Source organism: Lissotriton vulgaris, chromosome 5 (genome assembly GCF_964263255.1).
Source record: "Lissotriton vulgaris chromosome 5, aLisVul1.2, whole genome shotgun sequence".
Taxonomy (NCBI): Eukaryota; Metazoa; Chordata; class Amphibia; order Caudata; family Salamandridae; genus Lissotriton; species Lissotriton vulgaris.
Window position 1 is genome coordinate 167,180,248 of NC_141693.1, and position 17,214 is coordinate 167,197,461.

Below are 17,214 nucleotides of genomic sequence, written 5' to 3' on the forward strand. Positions count from 1 at the left end.
TTTCTGTGTGCCTTGGCCTGTTTGTGAATTGACTGTCTTGTTTGTGAGTAAAAGGGGCCGGGTGGCTCCCAGAGGTGAGTGGGCCATCCCTGGGCTGAATAGCTCCATCTGCATCTAGAGTGGTGGGAGGGATAGCACCTGGGCCTGAATAGGGCTGTGCCTGCCTTCCACAATGCTGGCTCCACCTCTTGCTGGGCGGCTGACGACCCTGCCCCTTTCTCTGAAAGGAAAGGAGATGCCAGGAAAACAAAGTGCTAAAGGAACACCCAGAAGTGGTTCAGACCGGGCTCAGAGCCCTCCTGCACAAAGGTAACAAAGACTTTTTGGGGTATAAGTACAGTACCCCAGACTACTGAAAATTAGATCATCCTGGAATCAAGAAGGAACCTCGTCCAAGGAGAACGCTGGAAGACTGAAGAGGAAGGACTGTCCTGCTGTGTGTTTGTGGGCTGACCTGCAGTTGTTTGCTGCCAAGGAGGGGGGAAGGACTTTGCTATGTGCTGTGTCCCCTTGCTTGAAGAGATCTCCAAGGGCCTGAGTAGAGCTTGCTCCCTGTTAAGAAGTCCCAGGAACAAAAAGACTTCACCCCCAGCTTCCCCCCTGAACTCTACTGAGAGATGTCTGTCCTTCCTAGAGTGCTTGGGCCAGTCGTGGTGCCTCTGGAAGTTGTACCTGTTGTTGGGAAGCTGGATAATAAGAAACTAAAGTCAGTCTGCAAAGTTTCGCGCATCGCTCGCTTGGGGAGCGCATCCCTGTCAGTGCGAGGAAATTCCCACCACCGCAAAGATCGAGATCGCCGCAGTGCCTGCAGCCGCTGCAAGAACCGATGCATCCTTCGCTTGCGGAACGTATCGCTCCGGTGCGGGAAGAGTACCATCACTGCGAGTTTCGTCGCAGAGCCTGTCGTCATTGGGTGATATTGTCGCACCGCTTGCTTGCGGACCGCATTACGTTTCTGCGAGAGTTGTCGCAGAGACATCGCATTGAGGGGCTGTGAGAGGAGAAGATCGACGCTGCGCTGCACATCGCCGCCACACCTGATATCGTCGCCGTCCCGAAGATCATCACATCATAGCTTTGCGAGACACTTCCTACGAAACCTGCGCATCGGAATCCATAGAAGGTATCGCATCCCTCCCCATACAGACCGGAGTCACCGCAACAGGCCCGCTGCGTCCAGCGGGGTTGTCGCATCGCCTCCCCAGGGTCTCAGGAGTGACGCATCGCTTGTTTTTCAATGCTGCAGCTTTCCCTTGGAACTTTTGTCGCATCTAAAGGTTCTTTTGGCTAAAACGTGATGCAACTGTGGATTATTTTAACGCAACCTTAAGAACTCTTTTGAAATCATATCCTTGAACTGTGTATGTTTTTTTTGTTGTTTTGGTCTTGTTTAGTTTAGATTAAATACTTCTATTTTTCTAAACTGGCGTGGAGTCCATTTGTGGTGTTTTCACTGTGTTACTGTGAGTGTTGGTACAAATACTTTACACATTGCCTTTGATAATCTTGTCTGCTTGTGCCAAGCTACCAAGGGAGTAAGCAGGAGTTATCTAAAGAGTGTATCCCCCTTACCCTGACTAGAGGCCAGGGTCCCTATTTGTCACAAGTACCTACCTGTGCAAACTAGAGACCCCGAATTCTAACAGTCAGCATATGCTGAGAGGGTGTCTTGCTTGGTATAGCCGAAGGTGGGCGTGTTAGAACTGGGGGTCTGTGGTTGGCAGAGGTAGGCACCTTTGTCCATGTGCGGACCCTTGCTTTTGGTCAGGGTAATGGAAATACACACTTTAGATAACCCCTGCTCACCCCTTGGTCGCTTGGCATGAGCAGACAGGCTTATCCCAAAGGCAATGTGTAAAGTGTTTTGTGCTCAAAACACATAGTAACACAGTGATAACACCACAAATAGGCACCACATCAGTTTAGAAAATAAAGTATCTTTAACTAAACTCAACAGGACCAAATTGACAAAAATCTAACATACATATGGTAAAATTGCACTCAAAACAGTTATTTTAAGAATAAAGCCTGTAGAAAATAAATAGCTCCACCTGGGGCTATTACGACGTCGTGACAGCAATAAATCCAAAGTACGGCGCCAACTGCGATGTGCGTGGCATTGGGCACAGAGTCGCATGGACCTCTAAACTAACAGTACCTGGGAAAACAAAGTCTAGGACAATGCACAGAGTTGTGGAGATGAGGCGTCGGTGCCGAGATTGAGGCTAGCTCCCAGGCTGCCACGGGGGAGGCGAGGTGTTGTGTTCATGAGGAGGCAATGTGTCGAAACCTGGACAGGGGAAATCGGTTGTGTTGGCGGCGAGGCATCAGTTCCAGTGAGGTCATGCGAAGTGAAGTTTGTGGAGTCACCCTCTTTAGTTGTAGGGGCCTTGATAACTGTATTCAGGCGCTGGCAATTACGGAGTCAGTGCGAGCGTTGGCGTAGGGAAGGCCAATAACTGCAGGCGTCAATGGGTGTCGGAGCTGCGGTGCAGGCAGGGTGGTGCCTCGTGCACTTAATGAGCGGTGCCCCTGGCCTTTGTGCAGGTTGTGGCGTCACGGCTTCATCCTTAACGGCGTCTGAGATTGTTTTTCTTGCTTCTCCTAGGTTTATTCCAGCTCCCAGCAGCAGGAACAACTTCCAGAGCCAAAACCTGGAACAGGCACCTCCTGGCAGGTCAGAACTCCCAACAGTAAAGTTCAGGGGAGCTGGGGGTAAAGTCTTTGTGTCCTTGAGACTTCAGAAGGAGGCCAGTACACAGAAGCCCTTGAATATTCTTCTTCACGCAGGTTTCTCAGCAAAGTTGTAGTCTTTGTCCTTTCTTTGGCAGAAGCAGCAACTGCAGGCCAACCCCACACAGCACACAGCAAAGTGGCAGTACTCACAGCTCTCCATCTCTTCTCGTTGGCAAAGGTTCCTCTTGAGTCTAGAAGTGATCTAAAGTTCTGGGGTTTAAGGTCCACTACTTAGACCCCATTTTGTCTTTGTTCTTCTTTGTGCCAGGGTCTCTAAGCCCAGTCCAAACCAGGTCTGTCCTCACTGGTGCAGTATGACTGGCCCTATTCAGGTGCAATTAAAACTCCTCCCACTACTCTAAATGGAGCCAAGGCCTATTCAGCAAAGCCCTGAGTCATCCAGGAAGGGCCAAGCACACCCCAACTGCTTCATTGACTGCCTACAGTGAATGTACATCCCCAGCCCCTGTCACTCCAAAACTAGACAGTCAATACACAAACTAGCAGAGGCACACAGAATCGTTAAATAAGAAAATGCCTACTTTCTAAAAGTGTGCATCGTAAAGTAGAGTGATCCAGTTGAGGACTTTGGAGGCTGGGATCAATGCAAATTTTTTCATAGAGAAGTACCTCCAAGACCATCAATCAAATCTTTTTTCTATTGAAGAAACCAAACTATTCTTTCTTCAGGCTTTCAACTGCTGTTGAATTGGCATGAGAAGACACAGGAAACGAAATCTCTACTTGAGGAGTTGAACACAACAAATTATGGACCCTAACTCAATCCACCAGACGGTCGCCAACTAAACGTGTACCCACCATAGAGGCTAGACATCATGGCATCCTTGGGATTGTGAGCAGGACACTTGAAAGAACCCAACAGAAGGTTTCCATCCACAAGCAAACCTGAAGGGCCAAACAACGAAATAGGAGGTGTCCTCAAAGGAACCTGACACACCTCTTGAGAAAATTGACAGGAATCAGCTGCCTTAATGTGTCCGCAAAGTTCACAGCCCTGAAGAAGACCTTCCTTGAAATACACCTTAGGCCCATTTTGAAAGTCAAAACGCGTCAGTGCACTTACAAACGAGGTCAAGAGCGGCTATTGAGAGTAACATCTGCGCATTAAATTGTGCATCACAGTTGGCGAAATTAAAGATCTCATCAGAATACAAATTCAAGCTCTTACCACCAGTAGAATAGGGCGCAGTAGTACTGCTGCAGACTACAATCATGAAGGTAACAGTGATAAACGCCCCACAAATCTGACAGTATAGGACACTGGATTCGCAACTGTGTATCTTTCTTCTTGTATGTGTCCTGTTTAATACCTTTTCAAATGTATAATAAACAATGTCATGTAATTCTTTTTGTCTATACACGTCTTGTCCTAAACCAATGTGTTTGTTAAACGCAATTTCCGTTAAATGTATGTAAAACACCACATGTACAGTGTTTGTATGTGTTTACAACTGTCCTTTAAAAAACAATGAATTGAGAAAAAGGACTGCCTGTTTATTTCCCTAAAAGTGATTGGATAAATAGATTGTGGCGTGATACAGTACAGTGTACACTATTGAACAACTCATTATGTAAAAACATGCTGAACCATGGATGCTTGAAGAAACCATTGTTTGGTTTCTTCAATAGAATTTTTTTTTGATTTATGGTCTTGGAGGTACTTCTCTATGATAAAATAATACTTTCTAAAAGTAGCATTTTCAAACACACAAACAATCCTCAGTAAAATGTGTGATTTAATTCTGAGTTCAGAGATCCTAAACTCAATTTCTCTATCTTGTCCCAATGGGAGGTTTGTTATATTTGTAAAATGTTACAAAATACCTCATGTTAGCCTATGGGACCAATACCCTTTCAATAGTGAAAAACCAAATACACAGTCTTTCACTATCAGGACATGTCACACACACCAGTACATGCCCTACCTTCTACATACACTGCACTCTGCCCACAGGGGTACCTTGGGCCTACCTGAGGGGTGCTTTACTTGTATGAAAAGAGAAGGGTAGGGCCTGGCAAGTGGGTGAACTTGCAAAGTTGACATGGCAGCTCAAAACTGCGCACAGACACTGCAGTGGCAAGTCTGAGTCACATTTGCAGGGCTACTTATGTGGGTGGCATAATCAGTGCTGCAGGCCTACAAGCAGCATTTCATTTACAGGCCCTGGAGTCAGTGCACTTTACCTGGGACTTACCAGTATATCAAAAATGCCAATCAGGGATAACCAATTGTAATAACAATTTGTACAGGGAGCACTTGCACTTTCATATTGATTAGGCCTGTCAAAGTGCCCAAAGCATGTAAGCCAGCACAAAGGAAATCCAGCACAGCATCAAAAATACAGGAGGTAAGAGGCAAAATGTCAGGGCAAGCCACGCCAAAGATGCCAAGTCTAACAGGGGGAAACCACAATTGGCTATACTGCAACGGAGTGCGTTCAAGCCTCAGTGATGTGAAGTCGGCTTTTCGGATTGACTGGCAGTTTTCAATATCTGGCCTGTTGTGGCATGTTGGGACTGGGGGTAGAATGAACACTTAGTGATAAAGGGCAAGTCATATTGGGTGGAGATTTGGTCATAAAAATAGTACTTGCAGGCAGTGGTTGGAGTAAGGGTGGGGCAAGGTCCGGTGGAGGTTTGCAAGCCTTTAGGGGCTTCCAATATACTGGGCTTCCTTCCTTCAATGGACAGTCTGTGCTTTTCTCTTGGCAGTTACTGTTTCATCAGGATACCCACTACAGAAAGTTGACTTTCTGCTTCCCTTAGTCTAATTCCAATTAGTTGAGATTGATGCTTGCTATTTCCATACACAGCTCAGTTCTGCCTCAAGGAGTCTCCCTCAGGTTGAGAGGGATGCCTAGGCTTGGGTTCCGCAACATAAAGACCAAAGCTGCATCCAGTCACAGGTGGGCGCACAGGGAGGGGGTGGGGGGTTAATTTAATAAATATCTTTTTTTTTTTTAACTTGCCTTCGGTCCCGGACTTCTGCGTCGAGTCTCCTGCTCTCTGCTCACAGGAAGCAGAAGCAGGCAGCCTTCCTCTCTTCTCCTAAGCAAATCAAAAAAATGCTGCAATGGCAGCATTGTGATTGGCTAGGACGCTGCCCTTACAGGTGTCTACAGGGATGCGTTCTTCTTCATGCAGGCTGCGCAGCAGCCTACATGAAGAAAACGGATAGTGCTATGACTGGTTTGGTCGGCCCTGGAGCTGACCAAACAGTCAGCACCCATAACATTGGGCTGGCACTTCTCCCTAGACTTGCCCACCTGCCCAGCACAACCAGGTATACCCTTCTTCTGCTTTCTCGCAGTGCGAGAAGCAGAAACGTAAAATGGTGCTTATAGCATTTTACGTTTCTGCTTCTTGCATTGCGAGAAAGCAGTGGGGCGACGCTCCGACTCCCACATGGAGGAGCCGCCCCTGGCTGCATCTCTCCAGTGAAGCACAACAAGGCCCAAGCATGCACATGACTGATTGTGCATCCATTCACAGGTGATGTTGGATGACAGTTTTTGCTGGAATTCTCTTTTGGGGCGAGAACAAAATTGGTTTTCCTACAATTGACTTTACTGCATAAGCAGGCCGTTGCAACAACTGGAATAATGGAAGGAGTGAGTGTTTCACAGTGGTTTAGATTGACTCAAGCGCTTTTGTTTATTTTCCTGTTTGTTTATTTATTAATCATTTATTGACAGTTTTCTATAGTGCCATTTTGGTGCAAGGGTATTAGAGCGCTTAACAAGAGAGGGAGAAGTGTTCTAGCTAACAAACATCACAAAACAACTGATTAGCAGTTGGAAAAACAAAAGGAGTAGCAGATGATATCCCTGTCTGAACAGGACCAGAAAAGAAGAATAACAATGGCAATGACAGACCAGGAAGCAACAAAAACACATAGAGGGTCAATGGGAATGAGGACAGGCAGTTCAAGCAAACCAGGGCACGTGACCATCCTCGCTTCAACCAAAGTGGAGGACTTAAGATGTCATTTAGACTTGGCCTGGAACGAAGCTGTGCGAAGGGCTTGCAGGAGGGAGTCTCGGAGCTGTGTGGTACTCCTAGAGCATGAGTGTTTCTTGCAGCGTTCGTGCCTCAACGTGCTGACGTACGTACCCGCGAGCGCACCCTCTTCCCGGCAGCCTCCGCCGTGAATGGGCTCTATGTTTGCACCTGCCTTCGCAGATTGGCGTTTCAATGGTTTTCCGCCGAGTGGGCAGGGGAATGATGTAGCTGATGAAGTAAATGAAAACTACTATTCTGGGATTCTCGAATTGCATTGATTAGATTAAAGCTGACCTATGATCCACTACATTTATCTCGGCGGAGCAGTGTGATCTAATCTTCTAATTAGAAATCACACAGGTTCCATTAAGTAAGACGGAGCACGCTCCTGAGTGGGCCAGGAGCTGGCTGATGACGGCAGCACCTCTCTTTCCATTGCTCGGGAGGTGACCTCATCGCTCCAGACCGGAGGCCTCGTCATCCTCATTATCAGCCACGGAGCATCTCCCAGGAAGAGCACAGATAGAGCTGCCAGGGAGGGCTGCCCTCCTCTGGAGGCTCCGGGCTGAAGCTATGGGCAGATGACTGACATGTGTGGAGGTCTCACGGCAGTACCCCTCAACTTCCCTGGTACAGGCAGAGGCTATTGACAGATGTCTGACATGTGTGGAGGTCTCACGGCAGTACCCCTCAACCTCCCTGGTACAGGCAGAGGCTATTGACAGATGACTGACATAGGTGGAGGTCTCACGGCAGTACCCCTCAACCTCCCTGGTACAGGCAGAGGCTATTGACAGATGTCTGACATGTGTGGAGGTCTCACGGCAGTATCCCTCCCTGGTACAGGCAGAGGCTATTGACAGATGTCTGACATGTGTGGAGGTCTCACAGCAGTACCCCTCAACCTCCCTGGTACAGGCAGGGGCTATTGACAGATGTCTGACATGTGTGGAGGTCTCACAGCAGTACCCCTCAACCTCCCTGGTACAGGCAGGGGCTATTGACAGATGTCTGACATGTGTGGAGGTCTCACAGCAGTACCCCTCAACCTCCCTGGTACAGGCAGAGGCTATTGACAGATGTCTGACATGTGTGGAGGTCTCACAGCAGTACCCCTCAACCTCCCTGGTACAGGCAGAGGCTATTGACAGATGTCTGACATGTGTGGAGGTCTCACAGCAGTACCCCTCAACCTCCCTGGTACAGGCAGAGGCTATTGACAGATGTCTGACATGTGTGGAGGTCTCACAGCAGTACCCCTCAACCTCCCTGGTACAGGCAGGGGCTATTGACAGATGTCTGACATGTGTGGAGGTCTCACAGCAGTACCCCTCAACCTCCCTGGTACAGGCAGGGGCTATTGACAGATGTCTGACATGTGTGGAGGTCTCACAGCAGTACCCATGAGACTATGGACAGATGTCTGACATGTGTGGAGGTATCACAGCAGTACCCATGAGACTATTGACAGATGTCTGAAATGTGTGGAGGTCTCACAGCAGTACCCATGAGACTATTGACAGATGTCTGACATGTGTGGAGGTCTCACTGCAGTACCCCTCAACCTCCCTGGTACAGGCAGAGGCTATTGACAGATGTCTGACATGTGTGGAGGTCTCACAGCAGTACCCCTCAACCTCCCTGGTACAGGCAGAGGCTATTGACAGATGTCTGACATGTGTGGAGGTCTCACAGCAGTACGCCTCAACCTCCCTGGTACAGGCAGGGGCTATTGACAGATGTCTGACATGTGTGGAGGTCTCACAGCAGTACCCCTCAACCTCCCTGGTACAGGCAGGGGCTATTGACAGATGTCTGACATGTGTGGAGGTCTCACTGCAGTACCCATGAGACTATGGACAGATGACTGACATATGTGGAGGTCTCACTTCAGTACCTTCCCTCTCCCTTGTGACGGCTCAAGGCATTGAGAGGCTCCTCCCAGATATCAGGCCTCACTCTACCTCCTTCTTACAGACTGAAGGTATGGACAGATTGCTGACATCTGTGGAGCGGCTCCACTGCAGTACATTCAACCTCACTGAAACAAGCTGAAGGTAGGGACAGAACTCTAGCAGATGTCCGGCCTCACTCTTATAACTCCTCCCTCAATGCACCAGGCTGAAGGTCTGGTCTGGATAGGCTTCTGTCAGACTTGAGGCCTCACTGCAGCAACTTCGCTCTCACTGGTAAAGATGTAGGAGTGGATAGACTCCTGTAAAATGTAGTCCCTCACTACTATATCTCCATCCTCCTTGTTAAAGGTTGATGGTATGGACCGATGCTGGGTGAGGCTGTACTGTAGTTCCTTCACTCCCACTCGTACAGTTTGAAGCAATGGACAGACCTCTATGAGATGTCAAGCGTCCACCTTTCCTGTCAAACCTCACTCCTCATTCTCCACTCTCCTTAGTTCAGGCTGAAAAAGGGGGCAGATGTGCGCCAAATGTTAGGCCTGACTAAAGTACATCATTCCTCTCTTATATTGTCTGAAGAACAGGAAGGACCTCTAACAGATGTCAAGGCTCACTGAAGTACATCAACCTTCCCTGGTACAGGCTGAAGGGAAGGACCCACTTATGACAGATATCAGCCTCTCTGCTGTGCCTTTGCCCTCCCTGATCCAGGCTGATGTAATGTACGGACGTCTATCAGATGGCAGGCCACCTTCCCTGGCTAGGCTGAAAGTATGGACAGGCCTCTTACAGATGCAAGGCCTCACTGCCGTAACTTCACTTGCCCTGGTCCAGGCTGAAGGTGAGGACAAAACTCTGGCAGGTGTCAGGCCTCAGTCATATACCTTTATCCCCTGTGTGGTCCAGATCGAATGTATGGATAGACCTCTGTCCGATGTCAGGACTCGCTGAAGTACCTTTACCCTCCCGGTCCAGAGTGAATGTATGTAGACACCTCTGGCATGTATGGCTTCACCTCTATTCCCTCACCATCCTTGTTACAAACTCAAAGAAAGGTCAGACCTCTGAACCATGTCAGTCATGAGTCCTATACCCCCCCCCCCCACCCCGATGGACCAGACTAAAGGGATAAGCAAAACTCTGTTAGATGCCATGCCTCATTTATATGCCCCTACCCCCTTGGTATAGGCTCACAGAATAGACAAGCCTCAGTCAGATGTCAACCCAAACTTCAATACTGCAGATTTCTGTGGTCCAGGCTGAAGAAATGGGCAGAACTGTGTCAGATCTCAACAGAAAGGGACTCTTTCCTGCGCAAAAACAATCATCTGAGGCTTTTTCCTCTCTCTATGTGTGCTACAGAATGCAGGAAACAAGGAGGAGAAATAAAGATATTTCATGTTGCGCCTCACCTGGGAAGGCGTAGCATTTTGACGCAATCTCAGGTTTACTAGTCTTGGCACACCTGGGAAGGTGCCACGCTCCACCAATTGGAGCACCGTTCTACGGCAGAGTCACGTAAGTCAGTGATTTGAGCAGTCTTGTGTTATTCTAGATTTACCATGCAACGCAGTGAAGGCGGCCTTGCATTGCTTGCTAAATCTAACTTGGGTATTGCGTTGTCCTTGTGACACATACGTGACCCAAAGGTAATGCCATGCCATGATAAATCTGCCCCTAGTTTTGAGACAGGTTTGGTAGAATTCTGTGTTGTCAATGAAAAACTAATTGTGCAACCAATTATGTGGATAAAGTCAAAATATGCAATACACTTTCTTGCTGTCAATGGCAACTCACTGGTGCAATGGAGTTAATATTGCAATAGAAAAATCTGAGTTTTTCTTACAGAAAGAAACATATACACATTCAGGAACTACTATTTTAAATGTTCATCACCAAAATGAATTATTTTATCTTGGAAGAAAATACAGGAACAGCATCTACCACATATTGTCTTCTGCACTTCCTAGAATCATTTACTTCATGTAAAACATCTGCACTGGTGCACCCAGCAGAACATCAGCATTGTACACATGCCCGCAGTGCTTTAAAACCATTTTCTGTTTGTGAACCATTGTGTGTTCATACCATGAGCCTTCAGGAAGCACTCTTTTTCCAATAAGCACTTACCGACTGAGCAACAGGAACATTGCCCATTTATTATGCAGGATGAAAATTAAGAACAATACATCATATCTTAAAATAAATGCATATTATGCACTGTTCTAAATTCTGCTGTCAAGACCAGACTAAAGTTTTGGATCCAAGCTATTTTATTTTATATAAAGTCTCATTTATTTATTATCCTCTAAATGCATATCTTGTCATTCATTCTGTGTCCCATATGTAATTCTCTTGCAAAGTACTTATGTGTATGCAACTAGAAATGTGAAATTAATTTTGAAAAATTATATACACCTATAAATTCAAATCATCCTTCAGTGCATTGAGATTGTGGGAGTACACACGGAACCTGCTTTACATTTTACTTCCTTCTTTTTTTTTAAAACTCTAAATAGTTAGAACTAAAGAAACTGCAGTTTTCTAGAATACACTTTTAATAGTTGTCCATGCCACTCTCTGGTGGGGTTTCCTTCTCGACCTGATACTCAGATCAAACCCATTTTCATGTCAAATAAGGAATTGCTCTTTCCTCTAAGTTTGAAATATAGGTGCATATGAAAGATTTGTTTCCAGCTAAATACATAACCCAAAGCACTTCCACCCGCCCAGCAGTCAGGATTCAGTGTTAACACTATCTGGGCGGGATTCTTAATTTCTACCGCCCTGGCAGTTGACTTTACTTTAGGTTCTATTGGCTGCTGGAAGTTATTAAGGGTGAGAATTCTTGTTCTCGGTTGCAAGGTTCCCATTCGTAAAATCAGAGGCTTTGCCACTGCAAATTGCTTTTTTGTATTCACAAAACCCAAACTGCAATTCAGTAACATGTTACCAAATCGGTATTTGGAAGGGAAGTGTTTAAGTCGTCCCTTCTAAATACCCGTTCCTTACGGTATGTATTATTTTTTTTCAACCGAAATCCGGTTGAAAAATATTAATATGTTATCACCTCCTCAAAGGAAATAGTAAGCCATTCATAAATGTTTGTAAAATTTTCATTTTGTGTTTTTTTTATGCATCCTGTTTTCTTTAATGGGAAACTGACTGCATTTTAAAAAGAAAGTTTGCTTTATTTAAAAGCAATCACAGATATGGTGGTCTGCTGACCCCAGCAGGCCACTGTTCCTATGCCTCTAGCCAATTGTAGTGGGTTGCTATTTGCAACCTGCTTCATGCATATTAAAGAGGTAAGTCAATTAGTGATCCACTACGATTTGGTATTTTGTGAAGCAACCTATTAATACACAATTTGGGTCACAAAATGTCAGTGTATTCAGTATAGAAGTTGGTGCGCCAATTGTGACCAGTTGACTCAAATTCATGCTTTCACATTCCAAATAAGAAAACACAAATTGCGAATCGCTATTGGTCGCAATTTACAATTACTTATTCTTTAGTCTTACATGAGGTCCTTTTTCTATGAATTGTGTTGCTTTTAAAGAATAGACAAGGATCTAGTGTCTCTCAGAGTATTCAAAACTTACGCCAAAACGTGGTGTGCAGTGTGGTTTCAGATATAACATAAGTGCTCAGAGAAAGGTATTCTAAATCAATAATTATTTGACACATGTTTTGACAAAAACAGGTGAAATCAGAAACAAAAATAAAAACATACTGTATCTATAAATTCAAAGATGGTAAAACCAACTATGCTAACACAGTATAGTATAACGTAATGTAAAATGGTGGCTTCCATCAATAGTTTAGTCTGGCCAATGTGTGCCTGTGGGCAGGCACCCAGTAGCACCTGTTTCATACTTTATGAAAAACCATCTGGCTTTGGGTTTTTGGGAAATCATTCCTTAACGTGCACACAAACAGATAGTCAGTGAATCTAATGTACTGTAGATGTGTTTGGTGTATTTCAGAGGGCACGATTGATGTAGCACAATTGCAGGATTTTCCAAACTATCTGAATGCGGGTTTCTGCAATTGTAGTATTTAAGGTTAAAAGTCCAATGTTATTTGGGTAAACCCAGACAAAATTCATTGACAAACAGGGCCTTGAGTATGGTAAAAGGTTTTGTTGGGTGATACCCTGTCCACAGAACAACTCTTGAGGACTCAGGCATTCAAGTCGGGGTCCAAGGACACTACTTCCAGCTTGGTCGTGTCGGGATTTTAATGGGAAGTCTACACCTACATACTTAGGGAGCACCCACAAAGTCCATTTCAAGACTTCATAATATTGCTCTACAAAGAAGGGACTGCAGAGGACCCGAACTTAAAATGGCCTCTGCTCCCAATCATCACAAAGGTGTATTTTGACTTTTAGATGGCCAGCCACTCAGGAGAGAAGGCATTTCTGTGGATTCTCTCTTTATTAATTATTACCTAGAGGATATGTATTTCATTCTCAAGTCAGATGTCTCAGCAGCAGTCCCTTAAAATTAGATCTTTCTGAATCCCCCATAGCACAGTATGTGTGGAGTGTCTTGCACATATCCTAATCCTACATTGGGTAAATACAATATTCAACGAGGCTTATTTACAAGCCCATAGTGCTGCCACTTTTAAGGACTCATCGGTGGCGCAATGTGCCTGCCTATATTTACAAGGCCACGTAAAGCCACCCTGTGTGACTTTTCATGGACTTCTAAATATGGGGCCCTTTTATTCATTACTCTGCGGGAAAGAGGCGTTTCATGGATGTTGCTGTGGGTGTTTGCATGCAACATCCATGGAACCTGGCACATTTCCAGATTTACAAAGTGTCACGATCCTAGAAATGCGTCAGAATCCTATGCCTCCCCAGGAGAGATGTAGGAGTGGAGCAATGAGGAGAAATACTTTTATTGGAGCAATATGCGATTAATTATTGTTTTTGTGCAGGAAGGTGTCCCTTCCTGCACAAAAACAATCATCCCTGCAACGCAGAGACCCTTGCACCATAGCGTAAGGGTGTTTGTGTGCCGGCGCAGGAGAGGAGAGGAATGCACCATATCTTGTACGTACGGCGCATTCTTGCCCTTTCCTTTTGATGCACGGCAGCACCGCAGGAAGGCTTGCTGCGCTGCAGTGAATCAAAATATAGTAAATAAGGTGCTAATTATTTCCACCCTTTAGCAAGTGTTATAGGCCTTATCTATACAGGCTCTTACACATACTCAGTTGAAAGAAAGGGTTTTGCTATTGGGAACCAACTTATTTGCAACAGGTAAAGGTTGAGACCTCCCTCCCCGAAGTGCAGCAAAAGGGTTGGAGCCCTGACTAAGAAAGCTACAATCAACTGAGAAGTCACCACAGACAGAGAGAGCAGGTACATTTCACCCAGTGTATAAACGATAGAGCACATTTGGTGCTTCTCAGTTAGAGAGAGTTTAGGCATGAAGTGTAACACTCTAGAGTTTGCACATTGACAGTCTGTCACGATGAACCTGGTCAGGTCGAGGGGGAGGAGGAGAGCAAGGACACCTTTCCCCCTTATGTCTCTCTCTTACTCTGTTTCCAGCCTCCCATTGACGTGATTGAGGACGAACTTCCTGGACTCCGGGCCGTTTCATGTGATGAGTCACATGGGCCTATCAGCATCCCGATAGCCCTGTGAGGGACCGCATATCCATCCTCCCTCGAGCAGAAGACATCATCTCCAGTGGAAAGGACTCGCGAGAGGAGGACCGGAGGTAGTGTGGAGCCCAGGGATCTGACAGAGCCAGATGACGGACGCATGAGGATCCCGAAGAAGACCCTGAAGGCAGACGCCGAAGAGAGAGGCCGTCTGGAAATACCAAGAAGGGAACTTGACCCATTCCGGCAACGCGAAAGGACCAGCCACGCTCCTGGAGGAACATGGCTACCGAAGGAAACATCCCCTTGTTGTGAGCGGAAAGTACTTGAACACCTACACCAGAGACCCAAGAACCGGCTACAGAGACTGCTGATGACAAAGAATAAATAAAGTTTATGTTCTTTCTTGGCCTTGTACTTCACCTGGTCATCCTTGTTGTCTCCCTAGTCCCTTCAGTCAGAGACCACTACGTGAAAACAAGTGTGGGGGACATTTTAGAGACGTTTCGGCATAAATGTAAAAAAAACATGGAGTACAGACAGCTGCGTCAAACCTAGGTGGACCTTCAGCCTTACTTCCCAGAGTACAGTAAGAAACAATCAAAGGAGATCAGTTAAGATTTAGAGAGGATCAGAAGCTATATTGCACATATTTTACTTTATTCTTAATAACTTTTGATTTGTATACCTTTCAAAATATATTTTTGCTGAAATCTTGCAAGAAAGCATTGGCTGATTGATTATACTCTAAAATAGCAATGTCCCATTTTTTCTGAGTACTATAAGGATACCATGTCCTCGCCATGTTCAGAAGCTGAGTGTCTTTTAGGAACATCGTACACTATGCCCGTGATTGCTTATAAAATGGAGTGGCACTTTATTCCTACCTTTTAAAAGCAGTGTTATGTGTCTACACAATACACTGCATGTGCCTGTAAAATAGATCTAACATTCCACTATGAACCTCTAAATGTATGTGCTATATACACACACACACACCTTGTTGTTTTTTAACATAGGTTCACCCTCCATGCAGTGCACTGTGCATTAAGAATAGGGTCGAGCCTCTATGCTATGTGAGCATCTGTGAGATAGGCCCACCTTACCTGCTACGCCTCAATATTTTATGACAAAGGTCAGCACTCCATGTTCTGGTCTTTGGTGTCTAAGATGGGTGCATAGTACATATTACAACTTTGAGGGCCTCCTTTATGAAAAGTGTTACATCGCTGGTTGAAAATAGCAATGCAATTCTTTTCAGAGTTCCCTCCACACCCTCACAATCAAAAACGTATCAATTTTGAGGAATGATGCCTTAGATATTTGTGTTCAATAATATCATACTAGTACAACAAAAACCTAGACTATATAGGCACTTGCAAAGTTTACCTTTGTTTGGGATATACCATTTGTTGCATTATATTTGCAAACCTTACTCCCCTTTCACTAATTACTGGGGTAGTTGGTAGGATTATGTGTCCTTTAAGCATTCGCCTGGTTCCCGATATCTAAGAAACAGTTGTGAGACCACTCATACCACACACTCTTACGTGTCAAATTGTGATGTGCTTAAACGAAAAAAAGTGTGTGAGAGCAAGATGACACCTCACGGGCGCACCACCAACGGGAACCTGGCTGGTACTCGCCAGGATAGTCCTGTTCTCATCATTGGCACCATCAAGCTCAGGAAGAAAAGAATAGTGTCCAGGAACTCAACAAGAAGAGTTTGTGAAAGGATGCAGTGAAAACAGACAAAAAAGTGACCAATAAAGTGTCAAACAACACATAAAAACACACACGCCAACACAGATATGCAATTTTATTCTGTCTCTTGTGTTGGGTATGGGGTTACAAAGGACAAAGTAGTCGTGGTTGTCACCTATCTAACCAGTACTACTTCACTTGCCGACATGTTTCATTGCCAATAAAGTTTTAGGCAATTTCTTCAGGGCGTCTTGCCACTGCATATGGACCGATAAGTCTTCACAACTGAAATGACACATAAAACACACTTTAGTAATGAACCTGCTTACACAGCGCGTGCCCACTTCTAATCTCTCGCATATAGCTTCATGATAATTACCCTCATACGGCAATGGGTGCTCCTACCAGCCGAGGAGGTGCAGATCTCAGAGTGAAAAACCGCCAGAAGTCGATTATTCTATCTTCCCCTTCAATTTTATGCAAACGATACAACAATGCCTTTGCTATCATGTTTGTGAAGTAATTATTCATTTACTTTCCTAAGGTTTGACTTAACCTCTGGTTTACAGAGTCATCACTAAAACTGCTGTACAAGGGTAGAGCATTTGGCATGGACATCAATAGCTTCTCATCATACCTCTTCAATTAAAAATTCGGGGCACAGCCTATTTTTTCAATGTTAATATAGTACTCCAAAGTTTAAAATTCCCTTGTGTGTCTATCGTATTGCCAGGATATCGGCTTCGAAACCCTCTTAGTACTTAACCGATATGTTAGAAACTGGCCGTTTCTATTGAACTATGCCCATTTGGAATTACCAAAACATGCCGGAATACCAGAACCCCTACTCCTTACCGGGATGGTGGAAGGTACCGGGCCGTATCTCAGCCCCTGTCTGGTTCATGGACGAATGATGTATTTGTATGTACTGCACGGCGTATTCTCGCGTTAGAACGTGGCCGCCATATTGAATTGGGCAGTCATCCTTTACCCTCAATGTAACATGCCCCAACGAGAAAGGTTCTCGCGAGATCTCGGCTATTAATCACATTTCACGAAACCGACAAAACTTATTGCCTCGTAACACTGATAAATGGAAAGCATCCATAGTCATGTTCCGAAATACATAAACTTGTAACCTCAAAATGGTAAAATCATTAAAAAGGTACGAGGATATATAAATACGCCGGCGCATAAATTTGTTACA

The 17,214-nt window shown here is 45.3% G+C and overlaps 1 protein-coding gene across 2 annotated transcripts in view; it reads left to right on the top strand.

Annotated features, from left to right (window-relative positions):
• The window catches only part of ASTN2 (astrotactin 2), a 2,581,355-nt gene that overhangs the window by 2,310,413 nt on the left and 253,728 nt on the right, over window positions 1-17,214 (top strand). The window contains exon 20 of one of the 2 annotated variants that reach the window (XM_086921094.1): window positions 14,248-14,374. The exons of the other annotated variant lie outside the window; for it this stretch is intronic. Coding sequence (XP_086777220.1) covers window positions 14,248-14,258 — 11 coding nt within the window. The 3' untranslated portion in view covers window positions 14,259-14,374. Of the gene's footprint in view, window positions 1-14,247; window positions 14,375-17,214 lie in introns of those variants that run through there. 2 annotated transcript variants of the gene reach the window in all.